The sequence below is a fragment of the Morone saxatilis genome, unplaced genomic scaffold, assembly GCF_004916995.1.
Source record: "Morone saxatilis isolate NCDOM2014 unplaced genomic scaffold, NCSU_SB_2.0 Contig19, whole genome shotgun sequence".
Classification (NCBI taxonomy): domain Eukaryota; kingdom Metazoa; phylum Chordata; class Actinopteri; family Moronidae; genus Morone; species Morone saxatilis.
Genome location: NW_023339751.1, coordinates 3,424,783 through 3,442,054, shown reverse-complemented (window position 1 = coordinate 3,442,054; position 17,272 = coordinate 3,424,783). Strand labels below are relative to the sequence as shown.

The 17,272-nt window shown below is 39.1% G+C and overlaps 1 protein-coding gene across 1 annotated transcript in view; it reads right to left on the bottom strand.

Annotated features, from left to right (window-relative positions):
- LOC118329719 (regulator of microtubule dynamics protein 2) overlaps window positions 1-8,847 on the bottom strand; it is a 29,580-nt gene extending 20,733 nt beyond the window's left edge. The window contains exons 1-2 of the mRNA XM_035663979.1: window positions 8,798-8,847; window positions 6,943-7,397 (exon numbers count right to left, since the gene is read on the bottom strand). Of these exons, the coding sequence (XP_035519872.1) occupies window positions 6,943-7,388 (446 nt within the window). The 5' untranslated portion in view covers window positions 7,389-7,397; window positions 8,798-8,847. The remainder of the gene's footprint in view (window positions 1-6,942; window positions 7,398-8,797) is intronic.
- Window positions 8,848-17,272: the final 8,425 nt, after the last annotated feature.

Genomic DNA, 17,272 nt, shown 5'->3' with positions numbered 1-17,272 from the left:
AACATGGTGGACTCTATGGACGGCGACCTGCTGCGACTGCAGATATAAAAGCCTCATTCTTAGGTAATCAAAACATAATGATTCTTATATTCAGGTGATTATACACTAATGAAAACATGATTATGCATATTATATACCATTTCTGCCAATAGACCCTCCTAAATGTTACACACCGGACCTTCAAATTGCTGTCCAAACCTCAAAGATATTTAGTTTACAATGATACAGACAAGAACTCATATTTTACAAGCAGAGTTCCAGCACATTATTGGTATTTTTGCTTACATCTCTTAAACAATTATTCGATAATTGTTGTAGCACTAATTTGAATACATCCATTTAAGTTCAGGTAACTTGTGAGTTTGTGGTATTTTACTTGTGGTAATACTATCTGACGCAGCATATAACTTACACAGTGATGAAGCTATTCTAACATACTACGGGTTATTTCAACACTGATGACCGCAGGCATCCCTGAATAATAAGAAACACTCAGTATACCAAGTCAGTACCAGAGTCAGTATCTTCCACTTTGTATTCAGCAGCAAGAAACAGTAAATCTGCTGTGTCCAACCTTGTAACACTCCAAGTTTTGTGTAAAGTTGAAGACTGCAAAGCTTAACCTTCATTTGCAACAGGCTGTGTGCTCGCTAGAGGAGATCAGTTCAGTATACAGACCCCCAAGGGGCATTGAAGGGATCTCTCAATAGAGCTTAGCAATGGCAGTCTCCACGGTTACACCGTTCAAAACAAACCCAAGTTACCATCCCAACATCACCGGGCCTTGGAACATGCAGCCCAGCTTATTCAGGACGGTGTAGCTGTGGTGACGGGACCAATGAAAGGCTGCTCTACAACAATGGCTGACTGACTGGAAAGAGTCCAGTTGTGTATTCTCTCTGCCCCCCAAAAGCTGGGCAGGGATTCGACTCTTTAGATGTCAGCTCCCACTTTCCCACTGATCAGCTGCTGAACCACCTCGCTGACAGCATCACTGGGTTTCTAACTAAGCCACCCTTTGTTGTGGCAAATAACACAGGCTCATAAAACAAGAACAAAAGAAAATGCATGTGAAAAATAATCCGCCATTCATTCACTTGACACTGACAGATGATAAAACTACATGTCAATAATGAATGCAATAATTCATGTGGCATGTTCAGCCATAAATAGCACTTCTGTTTGGATGTTGTAACACTTTGTTTCTAAAATAGCAGGAGGAAGAAACAAATTTAGAAACTTGGGTTTGTACACAAGTGGTTTGGTTTGTAATGTTGCCAAAAGGAAAACAGGCCACAAATAAATCTGAACAGGACGTAGGATGACACCTTCTCTTTCAGAGAGTGAAACTCAAGAAATGATTGAGAGAAAGAAAAGCAATTTCAAAGAAAGGAGAGTGATCTAAAGAAAAGTTTAATCCTCTAATAAGTAATTAATATTAACAAGAAAGCCAAGCATCCAAGGACACTAGTTCATTTTATTCATGCAGCTGTGGCATGACATAGTGATCCAATTTTGTGTAAGGAATAAGGAACATCACTTTATGTTGTTCTCTCACCCTATAGTCTGTGGGCCAGTACTGGTGGAAAAATTTGCACCTCTTCTGTGGATAATGTTAATTTCATAATGATTTGTACTCCCTGAAGTCAAGCAGCACAGGTTAAGTGACAATGTACAAATACTACTCACCCATTTTTAATGTTTATAACAAAAAGGTGTTTGTCCTTTGCTGGACGGGACGCAAGTGAGTGAGTGAGTGTGAGTGGGGATACATCAGACAGCTGAACGTGTCTGCTCTGTGGGAATGGTATACATTGTATGCAGTTTAATAAATGTGTTTGTTTGGTTAAAAGCCTTTCACTGAAGTATGAATCTGAGGATATAGATGTGAATGTTTTTGATGTGGACAGCTGCGGAGCGGCACGTACCATGATGTCACAGGGAAGTTAGAGTAAAGCTCTTAATCACAAAGCAGACAATGAGCTCCTTTTTCTTTTTCTAAAAATTTCGGTGTGTGTTGATCAGGCTTGCCCGTCACTAAACAAAACTTCTGCTTAAATCTGCTTAAATCAACAACTATCCAATATCATAAATGCTATTTTTTTGGAAAAGGAAAAAAGAAGTGGTAATGTCCTCGAGCTACAGCGACGTGATGTGAATAAACTCTGCCGAACTGTTCAAGGAATTACAAGTTCCTACAAGACACTTTTAAATGAGGCCTCTGACAGCTTGGCACACAGACAGGGTGATTGATGGGTCTCCTTACCTGCAGAGAGGTAGCTATGAGGAAGCCATTGTGACACAAGAGGAGTGAATAAACAGCTGGACCTTTCAACCTTTCAGTGGCTGGGTCTACATGTTCCCCCGTTTTTTGATCGACACTACCTTACTACCACTACAATATGTCACACTAATTGTTCTGTTACTCTGGAACATTTCTGCCGATGTAATATGCATCATTACACAGACTCAGGGTGGAGCTAGAGCGCCTTATTATTAGACAATGTGCCAACACTGGTCATGCTTGAAATATCTGACAAACATAGAGGAACAAAGTTGATTCATGAAAATAATAATTTGTATATTTTCTTTTACTAATCAACTGCAGTTATGAAACTAGAGAAAACATTTCAACACAGATGTTAGAAAAACCATTAAGCTTGCTAAAGCAGTCAACTCCAGAAGGGTTTAAACACAAGCTGTTGCCTATTCGTGATGTGCATCTATCATGTTCTGAAGCAGAGCTTGCTGTAGGATTTGTTGAAGGCCCTGTTCATACTTGCAGGATGCCCCCTGTTGGAAATCTACTGCCCCACTAAAATCCTTTATTTACAGAAGTTCAGTAAACTACACAACTGTTTTTCTTTAATGTTATAAATCGCTTATTATGCAACAGCTAAACTTATTATGTTATTATGTGTCAACATGACTTCTTGTTTTTTTTGGCAAAATGTTGAACTGAGATGTTTGCAAACTTGCATTTAGCACGAAGCAATAAATACACTAATCTTACTAATCTTAAATGCATTCTTAAGGCTTTAGATTTCAACAAACGTGCAATAACTATTACCCAACCCTTAGCATCGCGGCTCTCATGGGGATATTGTGTGGAGATATTGTGCTCCAAACACTTCCAAGCCAGCCGAACAAGACTTGAAGAGCCCTTTAAATGGAAGTGAGGATTAGGGGTGTAACTGGCTCCTCTGGGGGATCGCTAGACATTTCCTAAGGGGCTGAAATTTCTTCACTGTACCATTCCCACTATTCCCCCACACCCTGTGCTCTTACAAATAACAGAGCGGCAGGAAAGGCTCTTTAATTATGGGAGGTGTGTGCGTGATGTGATTTTTTTTAAAGCATAATAACCCGGGCTGTAATTAAGAGCATTTGATGCGGCCGACGACTGTCACTCAAAACCTGTGAACCTCATCTGCTAGAGGGCAGTCTTACACCTGCATCTGCTCCTCCAGCCAATGAGGAGGGCCACGGTAACATAAGTAGAGGTGGGTCGACCTGAACTGTTTATCCATCGTGAAAGAAGACTCATATGATATGGTGTTATTACCTGTCTGCGAGCTGTCCTACTTCCAATGCCAACAAACATACGTGACCTGAAAACCTGGTTCTTTCACACATTTTGCCGGGAAAAAAAGTAATGTTTTTCAAACAATATATGTTCATGGACCCGTATCTGGGTGCATCTGAATTATCTCAAGTATGTTAAAGATTATATAACAACTGACGCTGGCTTATGGTGAAAACATAAACGCCCCCACTCCACCCAACCTTTGTGTGGAATGTGATTCTTAGAGGACACAGACAGTAAAACACAACACTGATAATTACCCAGGGTGCACTGGATGTTCGGTTGGCCCACTTCATGTTGTTGTAGTTGTAAAAAATGGCTCAGAGGCAATTGATCAATCATTGCGAGGAAAGTAACAGAGATAGGGAAGAGCCGTGCAGCTCTGATCTAAGGCTCACTGCACACCTTAAAACAGTGTGGTTAGGGTTTGAAAGCAGCTGCACTCGGTGTTATGATGTCTTCTTGGCGCTTCACGTACAACGCTTCCTACACCAGTGGTTACCAACCTTTTTCCTTCAGGGACCTGTTTTCTGTGTTTTTCTATCACTGAGTAAACTGACCACCCCTGACTGAGTGACATATATATTCAACGCATGACAGTAAGAGTACAGAACAGCCGATAAACTGCACAATTAACCCAGATCGGGAACACAATAAGTGCAGGAAGTTTGTGTAAAACAAAAGATTCGGGTGTTTTTTTCTGTGAATATTGCACCAGAGATATGTTGATATTTTTTAATAATCATACAGACTTAATTTACTCCTTTCTTTGACAATCTTTTTAACTACCGCAGGACGAGAGAGTGAAGTAAATAATCATCTAAACTCTAAAAATAACAGTTTCATTTAGTTTCCTTTACAGAAGTGAAGAAAATGCTGAGATATATGTTTATTTTTTTTAAGCTTTCTCACACCCCTTAAAATCAAAAAGGCCTTATGACCCACCAGGTTGGGAGCCACTGTCCTACACAAATGAAGCTCAGGTCAATCAAGGTTAAGGAAAACAAAACACCAGTCCTGTCCTTGCAAAGATCTCCATGTGCTGCGATATGCATTCTCTGATTTGATTAAATTTCTGAATCGCGTGTTTAAAATATATTCAATCATGTCCAAGAAAAACTTCAGTCTGCCTGACTGCTGAAAACATTAAAGCTTCGGCTTAATCATCATCATTTAACAGTTGATATTTGTTTTTATGAGATGATATTTAAAATTGATAGTCCATTCAAAAGAAACACATCTGCTGTTTATGTTATCCGAGGTTGGCACGAGTTCAAGGCATTTTGGCTGTGGGTGGAGGTGAATGACTGGGCATGTGGTACTTGATTAGTCTGCTGTTTTCTGCAGCACCTGAGGCAAATGTACATTCTGTCATAGCTATAATTTAGCACGTAAAATGAGCAAACAAGTTTTACTGGTAAAGTAGGAGGGCCACAAGATTTCTAGATTCACGTACTGATCAACGGATATGATTGTTAAAGTGGAAATTAACCTTAAATCAATTTCAGTTTGTCACCTGTTGAGATATTTATCTGTTAATCTATCGATCTTGTGTTTCTACTGAAAATGATCACATTGAGGAAAATGTTGTGGCTGATGTGGAGTTTGATAATTTGCAGAAAGATTTATATAAATGCTTAGAATTTACATACCACAGGTCGATATTTACAGATATTTTAAAACCCTTTTATTCAAAAATCGGCTCAGCTGCGAAATCGCGAGCAGCAGCGAAATATTGTAAACAGTGAAGTCTGCTGGTCAAAGTATGTACTGATGCCACTGATTCAAAATTATTATAAGCTCGGTTTTTATCCAATTACCTTTTAAAGTTGAATTTATTTAATATCCACATCTCTATGTCAGTATAATATGTGATAGGACGGACTTTAAACTTCTTTTTCAGGCTTTCTTATGGCTTTATTTCATCGGGACAGTTGAAGATTGACAGGAGTGGGCGGGAGAGAGAGGTGACGACATGCAGCACTCTAGCAGGTGAGCTACCAGTCACTTGATTAAAGTAAAAATGTTCCTGAGTCTTCACACACTTTGATCTTACTGATCCGAGTTCAAATCTGAAGAGCTTATTGGTCTACGTTCACAGAAAACCACATACTCCTTTTCACCAACATTCATCATACAAGTTCCTTTCCTTTGACTGACTGACTGTCAAACACCCTCAAGTACTTCCTAAAAATCCCCTTGATGTTCGCTCTCTTGTCTTTGAATTCAGGGGAATGCCTACAGTTCACGCAGTCACCACAAATCCACTTCTGTGACAACCTTATCATCTTAGTCCGTAAGGGATAAAAGTGCAAGACGCTGCCTAATTGATTTATTGGTTCATTCATTTCAAAGTCCTGAGTTATAGGCAGCCACTGCAGATACTTACAACCTGCAGTGAATGGAGAAATCAACCTAACACACTTGTTTTGATTAATGTCCACAACATGTAGCTACAACTTGAAATGAGATAAGACAGAAGTGAAGTCATACTGACTGTTAACCTGAAGTTTCATTTGAATAACGTGACTCCTGGAATGGCAGACGTCAGCTAGAGAAGACGTATCACTCTGTCTGTGTTGTGGGAACTACAAACGATTGTAGTTGTGTAGTTACAGAGTGTAGGTTCTTCCCTTTGGCTGAGTACTGACACCAGCTTGCAGAAGGAGTTTAAGTTTAGCACAGGAACTCTGTGAATCTGTGTCTTTTCATGTGTGAATCCAAGTGAAATGCTCCTGCAGTAAAGCCCTGTTTAGTTCTAATATATGTTTAAGATCTTTTTACTATGGGACTGTTTAGTGACATTAATGTGTATCAGCCAGAGAAAGACCCTTGTGCAGATGCATTATGGGTTTCCTACAGGGATTATGTAGGGTTGGGACTAATACAAATATATTCAGGTAAATAACAGTGTGTGATTACTACAAATAGACGGTAAATGTGAAGAGGATACTGCACTTTGAGCACAAGCTGATCCGGAAAAGTAATAATTATCAAGCAACGATCCAAAATACTGGCTGTTATCAAAGGTCCAAGTCTGCCGTGTGTTAAATTAATGTTTGGTTCAGTAGTCAGCCAGGGACAGTGTGTGAGTTCAGTTTAACAAATACATTTAATATTTTGGGTTATTCTGTGTGTGTGTGTGTGTGTGTGTGTGTGTGAATCCTGTAAACCTGAATGCAACTGTTGGGTTCAAATAAAGCATTTAAAGTCTTTGTGTAATTGTGAGGGAAACAGGGGTGGCACTATGACTTTGATTTGATTTTGATTACTACCGTAGAATCTGAGGGTGAGAAATGTATAATTTGATATAAAACTGGAATATCGAATGTTTCACAGCATTTTAAAATACTGACCCTCCCTCGCTCTCTGCTTCCTCTGAGCTCCGACCTCCAGCTCTGGCCCCTACGAGGGTCCCCGCAGCCCTTTTCCTTCGCGTTGGTGTGGTCCTGTGGAGCGGGCTGGCTCGGCGCGCCACATTTTGCCCCATAAGCTCCTCCCTGATATGGTCCGGCAGCGTCGGCAGAGCGTTCTTCAACGACTTCATCTCATCCTTCAGCTCGGACACGCACTGGATCAGGGCCTCGAGGCGCTCCAGCACCTCAGCCTGACCCCTCGGCAGACCTGGACTATCCACCAACATGACGCCAGTCCTCTGTTCATTAGTGCGGTTGAGGTACAAGCCCGGACACGAGCCTCTCCGTCTCGACCTAAAGCCCTGGTAACAAACCACAGCCAAACTGATGCCGGCCACTCCAGCCAACGCTCCCAGAACCAGCACCTTGCTGTCTGCCTGGGCCATCACGCAGGCCTGCAGAGGACGGACAGAAACAAGTTTTAATCGACTGATTTCAGAAACATTCAGCTGAAATTACATTACATTACATTACAATTACTTTCTTTGTTTGTATTTACATGCTCCCTGTGTTTGTTTGATTGGGTATGGTTATATATATTTATTTGTTGTTTGTAAAGTACTTTGAATCTCTGTGTCAAAAAGGTGCTATATAAATAAAGCTTTACTTACTTAATCTATAAACTGTCACATAGTAGTTCAATAATTAAATAGCTAAAATAGTTAAAAATGCCCAAAATGATGCCTTCAAATTGTTTTTTTTCTCACCAACAGTACAGAACCCAAAGATATATCAGTTTATAATGATAAAGCAATGGAAACCCAGCAGTTGAGAAGCCAGAACAAGCAAATATTCGTCATTTTCTGCTTCATAAATGACGATTTATTTATTATCAAACCTGACTTATGTATATTATATTAACATATAACTCATAGTACGCTGACACCTCGACATTAATACACATTAAGCACTTCTTCTAGGTTTTACTGATGATCTACAAATGCAGCAGTGTTGGTTTTACACTTACAGAAACTGCCCTACTGTACTCAACTCTATACAGTTACAGTGAGGTAAAAAGCCTCAGGTGTTGATAAATTGAGTGAAAAACTGTAATCATGACGGCCTTAACAATTTGGACGAATGGCTGTATGTGTTTTAATCCCTTTGCACTCATGAATTACGATAATTTAATATCTCTACGTTGTTGTATCGTGTTGTTTTAATGTTAATATGAACCCAATGCGTGTGAACCGATATCTGAAGAAAGGTACTGTTTATAAAGAGCGATGTGAAGCACAAGGACGCAGCGAGGTGTGGCTTTAAAAGAAAAACATTATTCTCTTATCTGTGTTTGGACATTATGTGTGTGTGTGTGTGTGTGTGTGTGTCCTCCAAACGTGTAAAACAAGAACATATTTACATCAGTGTGCCCTGAAGGCTGTTTGTGCTGCCCTTTAACCTCTGTCTCTGGGTTATGTGTCCCTGCAGCTCTAAGGAGAAGCACACTGTTTACTAGTCACTAACTTAAGAATGGCTGATAATTGGATCAACACTAATCACTGAGCCACAGTTGTTAGCCAGCAGCTCTGTAAACACACTGAGACATTCATTTCATATGTTTGCAATAAGATTCGTGCAGTAATTAGCTGTTAATTGGCTGTTAATGACAATGTCCTGCTTTACCGAGGTCACCAGAACCGTTTCTGCTGACAGTGAAAAACAAAGTTACTCTTCAAAGTTAAACGGTTATAACTCATCAACATGTTCACCTTCAACAATAAACTATCACAGCAACGCGTTACAGGCACATTTTCTGTCTGGATTAAGTCGGAATTGACAGTTTTAGAGAGCTTACTGCACGGATAAGGAGAGAGGCACTTCTGTTGGCTTGACAGCTCCCTGGTGTAACCGTCAAAACACGCCGTGTGAGCTCAAGCGCCGCAATGAAAGGTTCCGGGTTTCATACGCGTCAACCTCACAGTTAAAATGACAAAGTTTGACTCAAATAAATCAATGTATGATTAAAACACAACTCTTTCATCTAAGTTGATCTCGTTACGACCTCCAACCTCATGTCATCAGCAGGGGCGGGTCTGGGAGGGAGGCGGCTAAATGGAAATGCCTGGCCACCCCAACTGGTGTCAACTGTTCCCAAAACTAACACATTTAGATTGATTAAAAAAAAAATGTGTTAAAAAACGTTAATTAATGTGAGGATCTAGAGACTAAGTGATAAACTTAAGTTCAACATAAAAATACATGTATTTGGGAAAAATATCTTGTGATTTGGAAATGAAACTGTAGATATTTATTTTCAATGCTTACTTATGTGCCATAATAATGTAATGTTTTTGAGTTCAAATATCTTCACAAAATCTCTTCCTTGGACGCGTCAGAACTTGAATTCGTCACGTCCTACAAATATCAGGGTATCTGGGTGGTTCATTCTGCTTTCAAACACACATCGACAGTCAAAGCAAGAATCGGTTTCCTCTATCAAAATATAGCATCATTTACCCACTCTGGTTCACTCAGGCTACAGGTTTGCCTCCAAAAGTCTTCTCAATCTTCTCAGTATCTGCAATACTGCCATCCACTTTGTCCTTTTCAACACTCTTTACTGTAACTGTTAACTTGTAATCTCTAGTCAACTGGCCATCACTCAGATCCATTGGTATCAGTTAATTTATGAAACTTTTATCGGCAAAACCCTCCGTATCTATTGTATCTGTCTGTTTTTTTGCATTACCTGTATGTATGTTTTACTTGTTGTAATCGCCTCCTGTTATAATTATTGATATATGGGATTGTTTGCGATGATGTGTGCCACCCTTTAAAGTGTCCATACCACCCTCTGGCCACATCATGAATATTTAGAGATAGATCCGCCCCTGCTCTTCACTGTTGCCTCACAGGTGTTTTGTGTGTGGAGTTTGCATGTTTCCATTGTTTGCCCCCCTCCCCGATAATCCAAACTGATACATGTCAAAAGAAAAAGAGATTCCCATTGGGTGTGGTCTGTCTGCCTTTGTCTGACTTATTCATAGTTACTTCTTCCTTTCCACTTGCTACTGAATGAATCTACAGAAAATAAATGAATTAACATTCAGGCCCTTGTTCTTGAAATTTAGAAGGTCTCATTACATTTCGAAGACGCTATGTTTTAGAATATTTCAGGATTTTATTGTAAAACTTTTACTATTAATGCCACGTTGATTTCTTTTGTCTACCACTGGGGAATGAGGACATTACTTCTACCTTTACCTGCAATCTGAATTGATTGTCTGTTATTACATCGCAGTGTTTCCCTTCTTTCTTCTTTCCAGAAAGTCTAGATTAAAGTCTAACCCATCTTGAACAACTAGTTTTTGAGCTTGTGTTTCCTGTATGAGTAAACCTTTTTAGTTACATTCATCACTGTTGTGTTCACAATACAACTACTGTTTGCATATGTTCCACAGGACGTTTCCCTCACCTGAACTACGTACACTTGCAGTATATGCAGACTTATGCTCTATAACAACTAAAAAATAAATCCCATTTTATTACTGTGATGCAAAAGTTGATTGCAGATCATTACATCTCAGAATATATAATTGGCTCTAAACATTGAATTATTGCACACATCAAGGTTTATATTGTGCTGGTTGTTAATTACCTTGTTATCTAATATTTAGTCTCTATATCTTGACATTTTCTAAGGTTTTAGAAATATAGATTAAATCTATTAGCACATTTTACCCTTTTTGATCTTTGGATCAGAGTTGTATTTCATCAACCTTATCGTCACAACATGTGAGTGAATAATCAGTGAGCAAAGTTCAACCCAGCAGCTACAACAGTGTAAAGAGTGTGTTACATAAAACCTGCTATATGGACCGATGACATTAACTGCCTTTAAAGGGAGTCATCCATTGCTATAAAATATTTTACAAGCTTATTATCTTAATTAAATGTTTTCAGTCTAATTTGTATGTGTTGCACAAATACCAGCTTCTGATAATGAATATCAATATATATATTGCTTATTATAAACTATTATATTACTATAAACCTGCTGCTTCCAATCTTTATTATATAATAAGAAGCTCAAAGAAAGACCTACCTGGTGTCTGTGTGTCTCTGCAGTGAGCTTGGACAGAATGTGAACTGGGATTTAAAAAGTTACTTAACACATGTAGTATCACATCAACCTTGGACCTGTAGTCCTTACTGGGTTTTATTCAAGTGTTACACACGTCAAACTGCTGCCAGTCAGAGAGGTTAACTCGTAATTTACTTCATGTTTTCCGTATTATACGTTTGAATAACCCCACTTCAGATGCAACAGAGCCATATTTTTATTGATATAATATTTTTTGTCAGATGATTGTGTTTTTCATCTGCGCATAAAGTTTATGATAAACGTTTTTCATCTGACTGAAAAACAAACAAATGGTCTCTTTCTGGGATGACCATGTTAATTTGATTTGGCAGAGCTATGTGGTCTCTCTAGATGGTTGTTTCTTTCAGCCTATAGAGGGGTAGAGAGCCATACTTTCTTGGAAACAGAGGTAACAGGGAGTTCCCTTGCATAATATGATGTGAACATTGCTACGTGCAGTTTCTTCCCTGCTCTCTGAACACAGTATTGTTCCTTAGCCCACAGCCTGCATTCTGCCTGTACGGGGAACAAAAAGCCCACCTGAAACCCGGAGGCATGGTGGTGGAAAAAAAAAGCTTGGCCAGCGGTTCTGGGTTGGCCCCCGCAGACGTAGATATGGCGATAAGGGAGGCGCATCCAGCCATGGCCTTGCTCCCATCAGGTCAAAGCCAGCAGATAAGCAGATATTGTCAACACTGTTGTTTCATCCACCCACCACACTTCAGCCCAAGTTCTTATACCACAGGGGGAGAAATAAAAGCTGCCTCAGATTTGCCTTTGTGCACATAAATAAGCCCATTACAGTTGTCAAACAATACATGCGAGAAGAATCAGAGTGAAATAAGGCATCACTATCAGAACTCTACTGACAGACCACAGAGTGTAAAGAACCAGTTGTTCCCTGTCAGTACTGCAGGAGCATTTATCTACTTGGGTGCATGCGACGCAGTGGGAGGAAAACTAACTTCTGTATCAGTTGCAAGTGTTGTGTAACAGAAGGCACAATGTCACTCAGCTATAGAGCTCTTGGTGAGGAATTGGGGAAGTCCAACTCATAGGCCTACACTTGCTTTACTGATGTCTATCTCAGCTGCAAGCACTCAGTGTGCTTATCCTCAGGCCTGCCAAGAGGCTCAGCTAGTTACTGTGTCGGGGTGTGCAACCAAGGAAACAAAAACTGTAACACTAATCTGAATAAAATTTAAAAACCTTGAAATTTATTATGGAATTTGCAACTCTGATATGTGTATTTTGCTTAGAAATTGCAGAAATTTGTAGTAGATTTTCTGATTCACTGACACAATCCTTTAAAATGGTGATTCATAAGTGAAAATTTATTTATATGTACAGGTCTGGCCGCAGAGACGAATGCTCAGTCTCCTGAGGGCATACCTGAAATGCTTCTTCCCCTCCAGAAACCAGTTTTACTGACAGTTGCTGGAATGGCCTGAAACTAAATTGCTGTATGGTAGGTTAATTTGATCTTAACTCCTGGTCCCAGGCTAGACTTTAAGGGTCAACTCTCCATCGTGGAGCTCAACTGGTGTTACCAACAACTGACCAACCTTAAACCTGTTAGTTATTCCTTTCATTAAATATGGCCATAAGTTGGAGTTTTATAAAGTAATCCCTGTTGGATGTACTGTCGTGGTTCTCAAACATTATCTGTCATGCCAGCCAGAAAATGGATAAATTGATTGCATGTATACTGACTACAATTTCATCAGTTTATCACTCGACTTTCAATTTCAATAAAAGCACATGTGGAACTAATAACATAAACAATGGATCCATTTCTTTTCCGGCCATTTTATTGGTTGGTTGGATCCTTGTTTGTCAGAATTTAACTTTAGGTTCATTCCACATGTTCCCTTTGGTGTCTACCCTTTGTGCCGTCCACCTGGCTGTAAACATCTACCATTAGGCTGCCTAAATATTAAACTTAGTCTTGGGTTTTTAAAACCTTTTTTTGTTTCAATATTTTCATTATCAGTAGATTATCTATGCCTTTAAGACTTTATTCTTTATTCCAGAAAGTGGTCACTGGTCTTTCATCCACAGAAAAACAACTATTTAAAATCACACAGTATCAATAAAACAAAAGAAAAGGCTAAACAATTCAAAATAAAAATAAAAGACATAACTATATGATAGAAGTATACATTGAAACCAAGAACAAAACTGCAGAAATCACAACAGAAGAAATCAATAAAAAGTAAGCAATGTGATATTTTTTTATTTTTGTTTTAATTCGTTATTGTAAGAAAATACATTGCATTCGTCTCTCTCAGTGCACGTCTGCAGCAGCTCAAGTATCAGCAGAGGTGGTGTGTTACCATTGGTAATTTATTGGTAATTCAAGTTAAGTTTCCACCGTTGTGTGTTGTTTTTCCACTTTAAAGTGCTTTTTTCATAGAAAAAGAGGCTGAATGAGAACTACATTGTGTGCATACAACTCATTAATGCATGCTCTCTCTCATTGTAAAGCACACACACACACACACACACACACAGATGCACATCCACCTCACCTACCTTATTAAAATCCTGTTTCCCCTGTCTGACAGTCACTGCACCCTGGTGTGTGAGACAAAAAGAATATCCTGAAACAAGAATGGCTACTATAACCATGTAGTCATTCCCACAGTCATATTACAACATCCTAATGTTTGCAGACTTTAAACATTTTTATATCTTTAAGCTGCAACATGTGCATGCACATATGATGAGATGTTAGATAGCTTTCAGACATGGCCCTGCACTGTAATCTGTCTTTTTTCTTTTTTTTTCCCTAAAGCATTATTAAAATACTTGTGGTATCAGTACTATACATTGTCGATAAAATCAGCGTCTTGCTAGTTACATCACTTACAGTAGCGGTCACACCCATGTGTCTAACTCATTGTGTTTGTCAGGTTGTTTTGTTTCGTTTTGAATTTAACAGCATTGCAGATATGTGTGTACAGTATGCGGAAATACATAATCATATTAAATAATGCTCTTTCCTCTCAAGTTTATATTGATGAGATTCGTTTTGCTGTCATTTTCCATTGACTTTCGACATAAAGACAAGAACATAATTATTAAAATGTTTTAAATGAACTATCAGCATTAACTTGACAATTCATGCTTGCTTGTGCAATTTTTATATAATAAAATACTTTATATTTAACATTTAAAATGTGAAAAAAGGAAAAGAAAACACAATTTAAGCAAATTATAAGAAATAAAAGCTAGAAAAGTGGTGTTGCAAGCGTTATAATATATACGTAATATAATACATTGCATGAAAAATGAAACCCTCATGAACCTGTTTTGGGTGAACCAGTTTTAAAGCCTGAACATTTGTGCATGTAGTAGAGTGCTAGAATTAATAGTATACATTGCTGTGAATTGCTGCAACCTATAGTAGCTAAAAGAGTAATTAAGGTTGTGACAAATTTCTTTTACTCCCTAACTAACTGCTGGGAAAAAAGATTACATCAGAGACCTCTCTGTGACTTTGGACTCTGCGGTCTAATGATTTCTTCCTTCCTTTCCATCCTCCTCTGCAGTGACTCGGGAACACAATCAGTCATGCCATCAGACATCATGCATTCCTCCCAGAGCAGATACACATCGCTTCACACATCACCAACAAATGTGGCAGATTTTTTTGAGAGAAGAATAAAAATTAACCTTTTTTTTCACCCTTAAAGATAGAATAGTTGGTAAGAACAAATTGTTCCCTGTGAAAAGGTTGAAAAATAACACATTCCTGGCCTTGAACTTTGATCAACCCTCCCTGTCCTCTCCCTCTGCTAAGTAAACACACAAGCTTAAATCATTTATTTATGAAGTGTACCCACAAAATGTAGCTTGAACTATAAAGTCAGTATATGTAATTCTCTTGTAAAGATAATCCTAACTGAGGTGAATAAATATGACCCTTAATGACTCCAGCATTAATGTAGTATAATCCAGTGATTGCGTATAATGAGGAAATAGGAACTTTATAGGTGCAGGTAGAAGACGGCCACCAGGTGGCGCCTAAATAACTAGTATTGAGATCCTCCTGAGGGAATAAGGTGTGTGTGAGGAGCACAGGTTGGCTTCTAAGCCGAGATGTTGCTTACTGTCATCCTCAGCAGATTCTGTACTGTAACCAGATAAGTTTCATCCCCAGTCTGCACTGACCAAGACACAACAGCTCTTTGTGGTTCAGGGTGGAATAAGCCAAAGATCAAGATAATCTGTTCTTAAACGCAGTCTGCGCTTTATGTCGACAGCTCCAGACACATTACCCAGTCTGTGTATGTGAGGGTGAGGAAACCCTGAGTCACGTCTATCTGGGTAGTTACATTATGTCTGCTCTCCTCAGGTAGACCAGAACATGATAATTAGATAATTAGAAAAAACTCCACATATGTCCCAAACACGAGTTTATATAGCCTTTGCTTTAAGTAGACCCAGCATAGCTCTGAAATATAATGTATATAGAGTCTCAGTATTTTAAATAAAACAGTCAGATGTCAATAAAACAAGCCGAAGCTTGCTATTGGAAGAGGCTGTACTTAGGCACAGTGGTGCTAAATACTAACGTCATCGTGCTAACATTTTGATGTTATAATAGTGCTGGAGCAGGGGCCTCAAACTGCAGGCGCGGGGGCCGTTTCCAGCCCTCCATCCCACTCCCTCTGACCTGCACCTTGATGTCAAAAATATTATATAATCCGGCCCACTTATGCACTTAATTATTATAATTATATTTTCATATTTCTATTGTTGTTTAATATCAATTCAAACTATCCCCTCATATACAAGAGAGCAGCTTCAGTTGTTTTTCGACTGCAAACAACAAATTAGAAATAGAAAAATTATAGTAAAATTTATAGAAACTGCTGTTTGTATTTTTTATATATTAAGAAGGGTCCCTCTTATGAGATGACAATACCAAAAGCCAATTTCAGAGCCTTGTGCTAGAGGAAAAGTCAAAAGGCATTACGATTCTGTGAACTATGAATGTCTGTACAAAAGTTTAATATCAATATCAATATTTGCTGAGATATTTCAGTCTGCCGTGGATCAAAGTCTTTGTCTGGGTGCTCTCAAACAGTTGCTGTTACACCTTATAACCAAGATTCCTGAAATGAAACACAACGAGAGAGAAACAAGTAATTGTGTCTGCGGTAGCCCCAGGAGACACTGTTGTAGGACATCCATCAGCTTCAAAGAGAAACTGAATTAGTTGGTTCTTTCTTCATTTTCTTTTGATCAATGTTTAATGATTGTTCAAAGGAGAGAAAGGCGAGGGTGCAGCATATAAAAGTGAATTCACTAGTAAAGGGAGAAATAGGCCTAAGAGTGTGCATGGCCATCCCTTCTCACATAAGATGTCACAGAATTAATCTCTATTATGCCATCTATCATCAGTCAGTTGTGAAATATCTCTTCCATCCTGATGGGAAATGCAGGTACGGTTCAGAAGGTCAGTTATTGTGTAGTTGGCTGTAAGCAGAGCTGATCAGAACAGAAAAAGGTGAAGTCATTATCATGATGCAAACTGCAGAGGGATGAGTGTCACCAAGCTTCAGAAAGTTCAGTAGGAGGTTGAGAAGATAGTTTATTGTCCGTGACACCAGCACAGGCTTGTATTGTCTGAGGCCAGTGAAGCCTTACAGGGAAATGAGGAGATCTCTATGTTATTTCTAAAATGAGAGATAGTAAATGTTGCCATATGAACACATGAGGGTTACATACTGCTGCAGAAATGGCAGAATAAACAGAATAAATCCATTCAACGTTATTTTGTCTGGGGTAAATTTTGTTAGTCATAATTTGTTAGTTAGTTAGTTGATGATTGCTATGGCATGTGTCATTATGTGGGGTTTTGGTGAGTGTGCAGATGGCTGAATTTACCAATCTGAGTCTGAAGTTCTCTGTGGCACAGCAAGACAGTGCAGCTCTGAGGTTTAAGTTCTTTGTTGGCAGATTTGCACTGCTGCCTCTTCAACATAGCACAGGAGCGTCACCTGCTCTCACAGAGGACTCAACCTTCCTGCTTCCAAGCTGTTCAGGTCAAATTCGAAACTCTTACAAGAGGCTTTCAGGGTATCTTTAAAGCAGGGATTCTGTCCTGCCACTTGATCCTCAGCAGTTTCCTCAGACAGCTCCGGTGGAAACAGTTAAATTTCCTGGCATGGCGCT